Source organism: Plasmodium gonderi, assembly GCF_002157705.1.
Source record: "Plasmodium gonderi DNA, contig: Chr03, whole genome shotgun sequence".
NCBI classification, from domain to species: Eukaryota; Apicomplexa; class Aconoidasida; order Haemosporida; family Plasmodiidae; genus Plasmodium; species Plasmodium gonderi.
This window is the reverse complement of record NW_021628927.1, coordinates 682,501-695,165: the sequence shown is the minus strand read 5'-3', so window position 1 is coordinate 695,165 and position 12,665 is coordinate 682,501. Positions and strand designations below refer to the sequence as shown.

At 33.0% G+C, this 12,665-nt stretch overlaps 4 protein-coding genes across 4 annotated transcripts; 1 reads left to right on the top strand and 3 right to left on the bottom strand.

Moving 5' to 3' along the window:
- Positions 1-54: 54 nt before the first annotated feature.
- On the bottom strand, positions 55-3,066 carry PGO_031360 (actin-related protein; the record flags this gene model as incomplete). The annotated part of the gene is made up of 1 exon (XM_028686120.1): positions 55-3,066. One exon carries the CDS (start codon positions 3,064-3,066, stop codon positions 55-57), a length of 3,012 nt encoding a protein of 1,003 aa, XP_028541921.1.
- Positions 3,067-6,041: 2,975 nt separating this feature from the next.
- On the bottom strand, positions 6,042-8,171 carry PGO_031350 (serine/threonine-protein kinase NEK4; the record flags this gene model as incomplete). Its single annotated transcript, XM_028686119.1, has 7 exons — positions 6,042-6,191; positions 6,368-6,487; positions 6,713-6,990; positions 7,152-7,286; positions 7,535-7,628; positions 7,790-7,862; positions 8,089-8,171. 7 exons carry the CDS (start codon positions 8,169-8,171, stop codon positions 6,042-6,044), a joined length of 933 nt encoding a protein of 310 aa, XP_028541920.1.
- Positions 8,172-9,813: 1,642 nt separating this feature from the next.
- PGO_031340 (hypothetical protein) lies at positions 9,814-10,785 on the top strand (the record flags this gene model as incomplete). The annotated part of the gene is made up of 4 exons (XM_028686118.1): positions 9,814-9,848; positions 10,011-10,074; positions 10,243-10,491; positions 10,600-10,785. The coding sequence occupies 4 exons, from the start codon at positions 9,814-9,816 to the stop codon at positions 10,783-10,785; spliced, it is 534 nt and encodes a 177-aa protein (XP_028541919.1).
- A 721-nt stretch (positions 10,786-11,506) lies between these two features.
- PGO_031330 (hypothetical protein, conserved) lies at positions 11,507-12,265 on the bottom strand (the record flags this gene model as incomplete). Its single annotated transcript, XM_028686117.1, has 1 exon — positions 11,507-12,265. The coding sequence occupies one exon, from the start codon at positions 12,263-12,265 to the stop codon at positions 11,507-11,509; it is 759 nt and encodes a 252-aa protein (XP_028541918.1).
- Between the last annotated feature and the right edge of the window lie 400 nt (positions 12,266-12,665).

The following is a 12,665-nucleotide window of genomic DNA, read 5'->3' as shown; positions in this document are numbered from 1 at the left end:
TAATGAATTTTCCCAACTGAATCCATCGAAAAGACGTTCTTCACATGATCCATATTAGGTATTCTTGCCGTGATTGAAATACTGGTGCCTCGTAATAACATTGTAGTTGTATATGTTTTGATCACTAAGCCATACGTAAGTTCCAATATAATTGCTGTACAGGCTGTTACTGTGCGAATATATGTTGATCTCCCATTCAGTTGGAAAAATAGCACGAAGTTCCTTATACAACCTGTGCTTGAAATTTTTAAATTTTGTGGATCCACCTGAAATATAAATCTGGGCCAAAAAATATTTCTGAATTTCCTTTGGAAGTAGAGATATACATCTATAAATTAATTCGACAATACTACAATGTTGTAGATTTATATCTTGGGGATTAAATAACACTTCTGGTATACCAATACGTTCGTTTGTCAAATTAATGACATCGTCTTTCTTTTCTTTTTCTGTGTATCTACCTTTCACATTCAAATCGGTCATCAACATCTCATTGTCATCGCTCTTATCATCCCTGTAATTTGCAAATTCCATCTTATAATCATAATCAGATTCCACATATATACATTCGTTAGTGCAATTCTTTTTCAAAGTATCATACACTTCATTGATTTCTCTTTTCGTTGCATTGTTGTAGTCTATTAGCTTGTACTTGTAGAGCAAATGTGGTTCCACGCGCTTTTTTTCTCCCTTTTTTTCTCCCTTTTTTTTTCCCTTTTTTTCTCCCTTTTTTTCTCTCTCTTTTTCTCTCTCTTTTTCTCTCTCTTTTTCTCCCTCTTTTTCTCCCTCTTTTTCTCCCTCTTTTTCTCCCTCTTTTTCTCCTTTTCTTTTTCGCTCGCCTCTGCACTTTTCCAAGTCTGAGTCACTCATTAAGTCTCCTTCATGGCCACCATTACTCGTGCTTCCTCTCCTTGACAAGTACTCCTCCACACATGAACCATGTGTACCTTCTATTTCATGATTCTCTTTAGGAAATTCCCCAATGTGCTTCCCACTGGTAAGTCGATTCACACCAAAATTTCCTTCATCGCTAATTCCAACTCTGCTGGGAGAAGTATTATGTTCTGCATTCAAATAATTTTCTTCGCTTTTCCTTTTCTTATGTATTTGTCCGTATGTTGCCATTGCATCTGTTGTGCTGCCTCTTACTAGTTGGTTAGATTGATACATTTTGTTATTCAGACCTTCTGATTGTCCCTCCTGAGAACGTGCAGCTGCAGTAATGGTAACAAGATCACTCTTCTTGTTTTTCTCCCGCTCCTGCTCTAGCTCTATCTTAAGAATTTCACTCCTGATTTCTAGTTTGTCAGAAATTTTTTGTTTCTTAATCAAATCCAATCGTATCTTTTCTTTTTTTAAATCTCGCACATAATCGAGAGACACATAACAAGCTCTTTCCTTTATATTTTCAACCAAGAGTTCATTGTGTTCTAGGTTCACATGTTTGTACGAGAGAACATTTTTTAAATATGTATTCAAAATAGATGCCGACACTTTGGTTCTTAAAATGGCATATTCAATCAATTTATACTCAATGTATGGTAAAATATACGTATGAGAATAACCAACATCGATATATAATGCACATGGATTTCTTAAAGATAGATTATAATTGCCATTTATTATTCTGCTATAAAAATTGTTTATATATGTACTGTTAAAATGGTTTCTAAAATTGGAAATGTCTTTAAAATTGGGTTCATAGTACCTTTTGTGCAAATCAATTTCATCAGGTAGCAGAAAATTAGGATCTTGCTGTGCAAACTTGTTTCCAATGTAGTTATTGTTGTAAAGGGTTCCTACAACACCCTTTCTGCTACTACTGGAGTAGAAGCTCCCCAATTTTGTGTTGTTCAAATGGTTTCTAGGGTAGCTCTCCCTGTAGTGCAACTCACCGTTACACACCTTTTTATAGGCTCCATTAGAATCCATTTTTTCTGGGGCATTGTATCTAGCCACACCTGCATTCGCATAACTATCTGAATCATTTGATTGAAAAAAATTGTTAAAATAGAACTCTTGCCAATTCTCTCCATCATATGACTTTTCCATGTATACTTTGTGTGTGTACTTATTGTAGCATTCGATATTCTTTATAAAGATGTGACGATTGGTTAGTATGTTGTTGTCTGCTGCATCTGCTGCGTTTGCAGCTTCTTCACCTGCGTTTGTGGCTTCCCCACCCACGTTTGTAGCTTCTTCACCCACATTTGTAGCTTCTCCAAATGCATTGTTGGGGCCATTCGTTAGACCGTGTGTTTCTCCATCCACTATCCCGTTTCTTTCATTGTTTTTTCTCCCATGCCGATGTGTAGAACTTCTTCGAGATGTCCCTCCTCCATCTTCCCAACTGTTACATAACTCGTCCAAGGACCATCTATCCCCTCCTTCTGATTTCAAATCTGAATTGGAACGATACCTTAATAGATCCTCTTCATCTTTGACACTTTCTTTTGGACTAGAGTATCTCCTCATGTTATTTTTACATCCCTTTTCTCCTGTTCTTTTTTTTTTCTTAAATGAATCATTCCTGTTTGATATCACAGAATTATAAGTGTTAAAAATAGGTGGGTTTAAAATATCATACTGGCCTAAATTTAGACCAATAAATGAAAATGGCAACATGGTTTGAGAAGATACAATAACTATCTGTTCAAAATTGAAATACTCAAATAACAATTCAATAACCCCTTGTCTTATGTACGCAGGTGTTAAATAAGATTCTGTAATACAAATAGCCATATCATTTATTTTATATCCAAGTGTTTGTTTACAAGAGAAAATTTTTTCCCATATCTTTGTTTGCATTTCTAAATCTAACAATAACCCATCAACATGTGGTCGATGACAAAAATATTCACATATGTTGTAACAACTATCACTTATGTGAAATATATTCTTTTTTCTTATTTGCCCCACACAATTAGGTACAATAAACTTGGGTTCTATTTCATCAAACGCTGTATCATTTAGTTGGGAATACTTAGGTAGAATTCCACCCTTTATCAACCCCCCTCCATTATCTAGTATTAATTTAGGTATGTCTATGTTCACTGGTGCCTCCATTGGTTTTTTTTTTTTTTTTTTTTTTTTTTTGTTCCTCTCCTCAAGATTTTTTCTTTGCACCTTTTAGAATTACTAACTTATCTATTTATTTTTTAAACTAATCAGATAGTCATCCTTTGGGGTGGGAATTATACCTGACGAATGGATAAAAAGAAAAAAAAAAAAATAATAATGAAATAATTGTGAATAAAAAAAAAAAAAAAAAAAAAAAAAAATTGGCTAGCTAGCTAGCTAAATGTTGCATACACAATACACACCACATCCCTACTTTCTTGTTTTTATTCGTACCATTCGTATACCTGATTTTTTTTTGTTTCTCGTTTTATAATTTTCTGTTTCCTCTTTCCCCCCTCCCCAAAAAAAAAAAAAAGAAAAAATATAACATATTTTTTTTCCTTATAGGAAAAAAAAAAAATAAAAGGATTTTACAAGTTCCACAATGTTAAAAAAAAAAAAAAAAAATTTCACTTTCATTCGTGTGATGAAAGTATATAATGTGTTCATTAAAAACTTTTCTTTCTTAATAAGGACATTTTTTCAATCTTCACCTTCTACGTCTCGTAGTGACAACGTGGAATTGCATAGGATCATTTCTTCCCTTATTTTCATATCATTCTATGAACTAGGGTTTATACCACACCACTTGGTGTACATTCCACTTTTTCAAAATCAGCAAAAAAGGGGACAGATATATTTGTGATTGTTTCGACTTTTACAATAAATTCTGATTATTCAGAAAATTTTCAAAACTCTAGCACTGCCAGGGTGAACAGGAAGCGAAGGAGCGAGGAGGGACAGGAGACAAAAAATGGAGAAATGTGTAGAAGCGGAGAAAGGTGTAAAAACAGGGATAGGTAGAAATGCAGAAATGGAGAAAACTGAATGGGAGAAATTCACGAGAACACAGTAGAGCAACTAGGGAAAATTATCATAACTGTATGGTGTCCCACAAAATGTTATATTCACAAAAAAAAAAAAAAAAAAAAAAAAAAGTACCAAATCTCACAACACTTTTCACAAGAAAGGTAAACACATTAATCTACTTAAAAAACTGTACGTGTTTATTTATTTTTAGAAGAGATGCCATATTTTTTTCAAAATTGTACCTTTACATTTTGAAGAAATATGTATGCCTGAACTTCCCTTCTTTGGGAGGGGGGAATTTCTTAACAAACAAGAGAAGTCTTTACTTCATCATTTTGCTTCACTATTCTGCTTCACTATTCTGCTTCACTAATTTGCCTCATTATTTTACCCTTTTTCTACGATTCGCCAAAGGCGACAGGGGTGGGTGACGTTCAGGTGATGCTATGACACACTTGAAGCGCTTCGGTGTACTTTCAACCCTCGTGAGTATAAAAAAAAGTAAAAAAAAAAAAAAAAAAAAAAAAAAGGGCAAATCCAGCTATAAATATATTTACATCATATATACACATAGTACATAAAATACATTATTGAAATATTTATATATGGCGTTATACATAAGTTTTATGCATTATATACATTTTTGACAATATATAGTATTATAACCTTTCAAGAACACTCTCGACTTCCCTCATCTCGTGAAAAAAAAAAAAAAAAAAATTATCTTTTTAGTAAAATGTCGTATCACCTACTAGTAATCTCTTCTTCCCAACAAGTAGAATGAGCAATCTTTTTTTTTTTTTTTTTTTTTTTTTATTATAACGGTATAATAAAAAAAGGTACTATCAATGAATGGTGTGTATTTTTTTTCGTGATGAAAAGTATGATCAGAGAATATATCTTTATGCATTTCTATATATGCACATATTTGTTGCCTGTCCCCCTATATTCTCAATCATCCCAATTCCCTTTTTACTGTTTGAAGTCTTACGTAAAAAAAAAAAAAATGCGAAGAAAAAGGAAGAATCTCTCTTTACAACTGAAAATGAAACAGCTTTCCCATAAGTCTTCTTTTCACTCACAAAGGGGAGAAACATGATGTGATAATATTCACTTAAGCATAAATAGGGAAAAAGGAACATGTGTGTAAAACTTTGGATTTAATAATACCCATTTCTACAAGTTGTATAATCTATGATGATATGAACTCAATTTTGAAACTCACACTGGAAGGTTAACCAGTTCGTTCAAACCTCCTGTTGTTTCTCAGCAGAAAAAGTAAAAAAAAAAAAAAAAAAATATGAAACTCACGAAAGTGTTCCATTTTTCCCGGGAGTTCTATCATATGTGTGTTCTGATTAACTTCACCTGTTCTGATATACAACATTGAAAATTCCTTCTCATTTTCATGACCATAAAAAAAAAAAAAAATACTTCCAATACTGCCAACCCTATACGTGTAAGTCTCAAGTATACATAAATGCACACATATAACACATTCATATACCTGTTTGGAATTAACAAAAAAATTAAGAGTTGGCAGCATCCCAAGTGTGTTATGTGAAAATATGTATGAAATGATTTATGCATAAAAAAGGGGAGGAGCAAAAATGGAACAAGCTATTTACACAATTTTGTGATAATTATTGAGTAACATGTCTATGGAAAAAAAAAAAAAAAAATTAACAACACATTTTATAGCCCCAACATAAACGTAGCATTAATTGCACAAATTTTTGTATTGCCTCTATCCAAATTTAGACACTTTTGTTTTTTTTTTTAAGAAGCATCACCTATGTGTGTGTAGTATGCGTGAAGAAGAAATTCACTTCTTACACTTGATTATGAGTTCACATTTTCGCAAAAAAGATTACACGACTGGTATGAAAACAAGTGTGTACGTAAAATATATATATATATATATATATATATATATATATATATATATTTTTTTTTTTTTTTTTTTTTTTTCCTTTCTCCCTAGAGGATACATAAAAGATAATGGTTGTGCATGGGACTTGTAATGGGCAATACCTTCAAGTACATATGGGTAGCGAGGAATTCAAACTTAGGGTGTGTTGTAAAAAGAGAGATATAGGAAACATAATGTTTCAAATATCCACAATGTCTAGAAGTAATGTTTTAACTTCTTGCTCGTTTGCACCTGAGTTTTCATTTTCAACCGTCGGTTTTTCTTTCACCGGTTTTTTCATACTTTGCTTTTCTCGTATTTTTTCTTCAATTAGTAATTTCAGTTGTCTCTGCATTTGATAGGTGAGATGGGGTGATGGAGCATGTGTTTTATTTTATTTTATTTTTTTTTTTTTTTGTCTTTCCCTTCTTCTCAATCTGTCTCTTATATTGATTGTAGGCGTTTTTTTTTTTTTTTTTTTGCGTTTCCCAATTTTTCCTTCTTCTTTCCTTTTTATAATCTCACCTGCACAATGTCAGACACGAGCAGCTGCTGCACTGTGGCCCTAAAGTTTGGCTCCCGTATCAACATACTCTTGTAAATATTATTCAACTCTTTCGAATATATATTTGGCAGATCAGGAATCTGTAAGAAAGGCGGGAAATAAAAAAAAAAAAAAAAAAAAAAAAAAACAGATAACATAACTGAGCAGAAAAGAGAATAACATAACATAAAAGAACTGAACAGGACAAGCTAGGGTAGGATAACCCCCATAAACGTGCTAATCATTAAAAGGGGAGAAATAGAAGCAAAACGGAACCCATAGGGGCGCATATAAACGATGATATATACACATCTTTCATCGCTTACTGGTGCATATCTGATGTTGTAACACAGCTGTTGAATCCCTTTGGTGGAGTGAAAAGGAGTTCTGAATGTTGCTAGTTCGTATATGAGACAACCAGTAGCCCATACATCTGAGGGCCAACTATACTTTTTGTCTTTGCATAATTCAGGGCTTAAGTAATAAGGAGTTCCAATCAATGTATTAGCATAGTCTAGTGTATTTTCCAGGACCTTCGAAATTCCAAAGTCACACAGTCGGACTCTCTTGTCATTGTCGATCAGGATGTTTAGAGACTTCATATCTGCCATGTGTGGGGTTCGCATTTAAGCGTCATTGCATGATTGTGCAAATGTGAAAATGTGAAAATGTGGGAACATCCACATGTTCACGTGCGAGCGCGCTGACTCACGGCCCCGCCTTTTCTTTCACGCTTGTCTCATTACATAACGACAAGAACTTAACCTCTATGCAAAATGTGGTTAGAATGCAGGAATTTAAGGGCTGTCAAAATTTGAGTGAGCCATATTAATATTCGCTTTTCCTTTATGGGGGTGTTCTGTTTTTTCTTATTCTGTATATAGTGGTAAAGATCTCCACCTTAAAAAAATGAGGAAATCGAAAGGGAAAAGTAGGTAAATAAATAAAAAGTGAATTTTTATTTTCCCCTTTTTTTTCTCCCTACTTTTACTCTACTTTTTCTCTACTTTTTCTCTATTTCTTCTCATATTTTTTCTCATATTTTTTCTCTTATTTTTTTTCTACTGTTTCTCTTTTTTTTTCTCTCCTCTTTTTTTTCCCAACGTAGTTAGGTTAAATCTATTTCTAAATTTTTCCATTTTATTCACCTTTACAGTGCTTCATAACAATTCGCAGTGTGTCACCTTCTATGTAGCTTTCGATGTATTTTACTATGAATGGATGGTTTAACTTCGAGAGAAGCTGAGAATTGCACATGTATGTAATATGTACATGCTTATGTGTATATAACCTGTACAAGCGTACGTGTATATAGCATGTACATGTTCATATGTATATAATAAGTACACACATCTGCGTCTACTCATTTGGAACTTTCATTTTATTTTTCTCTGAGATGATACTTCAACTTCCTTCAAGCACTGTCTTTTTTCCTTTGGGGACATCTGGGATATGTTTATTATTTTCATCACGTAACTTAGGAGAAAGGGCGCACATAGTTTGTGTTCAATTGTGATGAGTCATTGTGATGAGAGACGAGTTGTGAAGATGCCAAACCTTCATGGACACACGCTGATACCACTTCTATTTATAGTGTCACACAACGACAGATGATGTACACATGTAGATTCCCTTTGCATTTCATTTTCGCACGTCGTTATCCTTATCGCACAGGAAAAAAAAAAAAAAAAAAAAAACTTACTGGTCATTCTTTTTATCACGGACAAGTATTGTATTTCCGTAGTTTCCCTTCCCTATGTCTCTTATCTTTTCATACTTGTTCATTTTGAATAAGGGGATTTTAATTTGTTAAAGATTTCATAAAAAAAAAAAAAAAAAAAAAAAAAAAAAAAAAAAAAAAAAAAAAAAAAAAAAAAAGGGGGGAACTTGCGAAGAAGCAAAATATTTTTATTTTGTTTTTTGTTATTTCCCTTATGGGAACACATTCTCACACAAAGGTAAAGATACAACTGGTGTTAGAAAAACTGGAGTGTTGTTGTTCTTTTATTTTATTTTACTTTTTTTTTTTTCCCTTTGTTAATTTATCTATACTGAGAAATGAAAATACTGTATGTTGTATTAGACTAGGCTAATCCACGTGAGACATATGTAAACCAAACCGAGTTATTGACCATTTGTCTGTAAGGGGAAATAGACTATTGCGTGTAAAACATGAATATGCGTACACACATGGATACTGGCACTTGTATTTGCATTTGTATTTGTACTTGCGTTTGCACTTGTACTTTAATTGGTTATGGTAAAACATGCGTATCTTAAATGTATAAAAGTCCCTTTGGTCCTAATAAAGAATGCTCTTTTATGTATTCATTTTGCCTGTCCTTATGTTGTCATTAGTCTGTGAATTCCCTGATTAGCAAATCATTTTTTTTCTTCCTCTTTTTCTATGTTATTAAATCGGTGTTTCGGTTTGCAGTATCAGTTTTGTGAGTCATTTTGTTACCTGTTTTTTTTTTTTTTTTTTTTTTTTATTACCCCATTTTATTGTTATATATGTGTCATATTACATATGCCCCTTTTTTTTTTTTTTTTTTTCCCCTCTTTTGTTTTAGACTAACCAGACCAACGACAAACTTGTAGAAAATGGGTGTACATACTAATAGAAGAAAATCTTTTCCATTTTTTGAACTTTTTTTTTTTTTTTTTTTTACTTTTCCCTATTGCACAGTCTGGTATGTATATATATATATATATATATACATACATAGTGTCGCATGAATTATAGTTATGTTCAAATGGGTTGACTTCTACACAGTTTCGTTTTTTTTTTTTTTTTTTTCCAATGTGTTTATAACCTGTTTTCGTCGCATATACACATGAATGCCAGGGAAGTGCTTAATAAAAATACACTTCATTTTTTCAGGGCACATATATCTTACACGATTTTGTATTTTCATACTTTTATTATTTCCTTATTTATTTCTTTCTTTATTTTTTTTTTTTTTTTTGGGCTCTTTATTTATAAGCACTCTTTTTACTTTTGTAATGGATTCCCTCCCACCTACCCTCTCTTCTGTCGCACACTCCCTCTTAACATAGGGTTTCTTCTTTTTCCTTTTTTTTTTTTTTTTTTTTTTTTTTTTTTTTTTTTATATTTATAATTCTTTTTCATTTCATATATGTTTTACATTTAAGCCATTACTAATTTTTTCCAAATGATAGAAAAAAAAAAAAAAATGCTCATGTCACGAGTTTAACTCATTAAAGTGCTAAAGTATACCTTGTTCATGGTATTATTGCACTTTTGCATGTTACACCAATCTTTGCATTCTTTCATTTTAATGAATTAACTACTTCACTCCCGCTCGCACATGTGATATGTAACAAGATCAGTTTTTTTTTTTTTTTTTTAAGAGAGTACAAAAACATAAATGAGTCCATAAGGAAAACTACTTCACTTGAAAAGATGAGTGGAAAAGTTTTCGGGAAGTTAGTTGGAGGGTAAGAGAAACAATTGGTTGAGGTACATACCACTAACGTGACACTCGCATGATATTCTCATGGCATTCAGTTTATTAACCGGTCTGTTCTCTTCCCTATTTGACCTCAACCCACCACTTACACACACGCTTGCACACAACATACATCCTTCCCTAACAGCAGGATAGGCCCGCACCTGTGGCGAGACAATGCACTCGTTCTGAACACACACAAGACATATTTATGTGTAAGGAAAATTAAAACCTGAACGTAGAAGATAAACTTAGCATAAAGATGAGCACAGCAAAAGATGCGCATCGAAAAATGAGGAACATTACTATTTTATATTCCCCCCCCCTCGACAATATCCTGATACACACATATATACGCCCACCCACCGCACACATTTTATTAGGCCATGGGCTGCCTCTCGAAAAGATATGGAACGAGCAAAACAGTAAGTAAATCAAGTATGAATGAGAAAAAGGACTTGTATAAGTATTACAATGAAAGATTAAGAGAAGACATCACTCCCTTCAAATTGATGAAAAGTTTACCAGCCTTAAATCATTATGTCAGCCTTTTGGACATGACAAAATTTACTTTGAAGTATATTTTGAGTTATCGCTTTTTTTTTATTTACATGGCTAGGACGACATTTCAGGTAGGTCGCGAGGAAATCTATAGAGATGTGTGAAAGCACTTGTGCTTGTACCTGTACTCATATTTGTATGTGTTTTTTTTTTTTTTTTTTTTTTTTTTTTTTTTTAAGGCTGTTCGACCACTCATGGCTTTCTGCGTTTTTGGAGAACTCATGAAATTAATCCTGGCAACAATGACTAGTGGCGTTTTCGCCTTTTTCTTTTCCTTCGTTTTAGCCTTTGAAGTGTTATACTTCTTCCTACAGTGTTACATATCATACACATTTTTAACTATGTTTTTTGATGTTATGTTTTAAGCAGTAATATGCGTTAAGGAGTGATATGTTTTGAGAAATGATATGTTTTTTTATGGACAACAAATTTTAAACCTTTTAAAGCTTTTTCTTTCCTTTTTTTTTTTTTATTGGACACATATATTGTTGCCTTTTCGCACATATATTATGTTCCCTTTTGTGAAATAACGAAAAAAAAAAAAAAAAAAAAAAAAAAGCCCTTCAAATTGGTTGTCAAATCGTACAATCATTCAATGGGAAAGGTGTCTACATACAACACATGCATATATTTATGTACTTGCAAACATTTGAAGCGGGGCACACAGCTTCAATCAACTATGCAAAAGGAGGGGAAAAAAAAAAAAGGGCCTCAAATCCAAGGTTGAGTCCGATGGTAGTAAAAGTTACAAATTTGAATTTATTTGAAACACATATTCTTCTTCCCAACATGTCCAGGTCTTGACTTGAGAAAAAAAAAAAAAATAAAATAAAATTTAACAAAGAAATGTTTTTACACGTGATCGAGTGCAACAAAAAATAACAAAATAATAAACTGGTATGTTCTGCAGATTGGGGTTACTTTTCCATTTCCCCTTCACGATAGAACAAGCTTCCGATTGAAAAAACTTCCGTTAATATAATAGAGAGGAGGAGGAGGAAAGATATTAATTTTGATAAAAGCATTATATGCATAAATGACAATACTGTGCAAGAAGAGCACACGTAGGTACACTTATGTGCACACTTACAAATAAATACCACCTGTCCCAACTGAACTTGAAGAGAAACCTGATTTCTCCTTATTGTCTGCATCAGCAACATATGAAACCGGAGCACCCATGTGGTCCTCACTATTCACGCGACAAGTTACTAACCCATTGTTATCTCCTAACCCCTTGTCATCTCCTAACCCCTTGTCATCTCCTAACCCCTTGTCATCTCCTAACCCCTTGTCATCTCCTAACCCCTTGTCATCTCCTAACCCCTTGTCATCTCCTAACCCCTTGTCATCTCCTAACCCCTTGTCATCTCCTAACTCATTGTCATCTCCTAACTCATTGTCATCTCCTAACTCATTGTCATCTCCTAACTCATTGTTCTTCTCATTCAAATTCAAATGCCTAATTGGTAGATCTGAAATCCCCATTTGTTGCGTTTCTCCCGTTCTACTGAGCAATGGAGAAGTGATAACATTTTTTGCCCCCACAGAATCAATCGATATGGGTTCTAAATCCTGTATCTTAGCCTTAATTAATTTGAGACGTTCCTCTTTTCTACTTAACGAAAATTTATTCTCATTTAATGCTAAGAAGAGATCATGATCGGTACATTCTGGGTCGAACTGCTTGATCTCTTCATTCGATCTTTTTAAATGATAAATGGAGTTTTCAACTTCTTTTTCCAGATCCTTCAAAATGTTTATATCGTCAGGGAGTTTAATTTCGTTAAAATTCAGGTGAAACTCACAGCTCGAGCTTTTCGTTTTCAGTCTTATTTCCACCATTTTAATGACTTCGTGGTATAAACAAGGGAAATGAGGAATATATATAAAAAAAGAAAAATTTTAACTTGTGCCCCCCATATATGATTGCACAAGATGGAGTATTGTGTCTCATATATCATATCACCCTTTTGCCTCAAACGAGCCGGTGAATTTTCTTCCAAAATTTTGCGCTTGTCAGTTTGCTAACAGAGAAAAATGCAAAAAATAAAAATAAACATAAATACAAACATAAAAATAAAAACAAGCATAAACATAAAAAGAAGCATAAAAATAAAAAGAAACATAAAGATAAAAAGAAGCATAAACGTAAACGTAAAAATAGCAAAACTGTAACAAACCATTCGAATGGAGAAACATGCGAAAGGAGCCACCTCTTTGCAAGTACAAAATGTGAACGGGT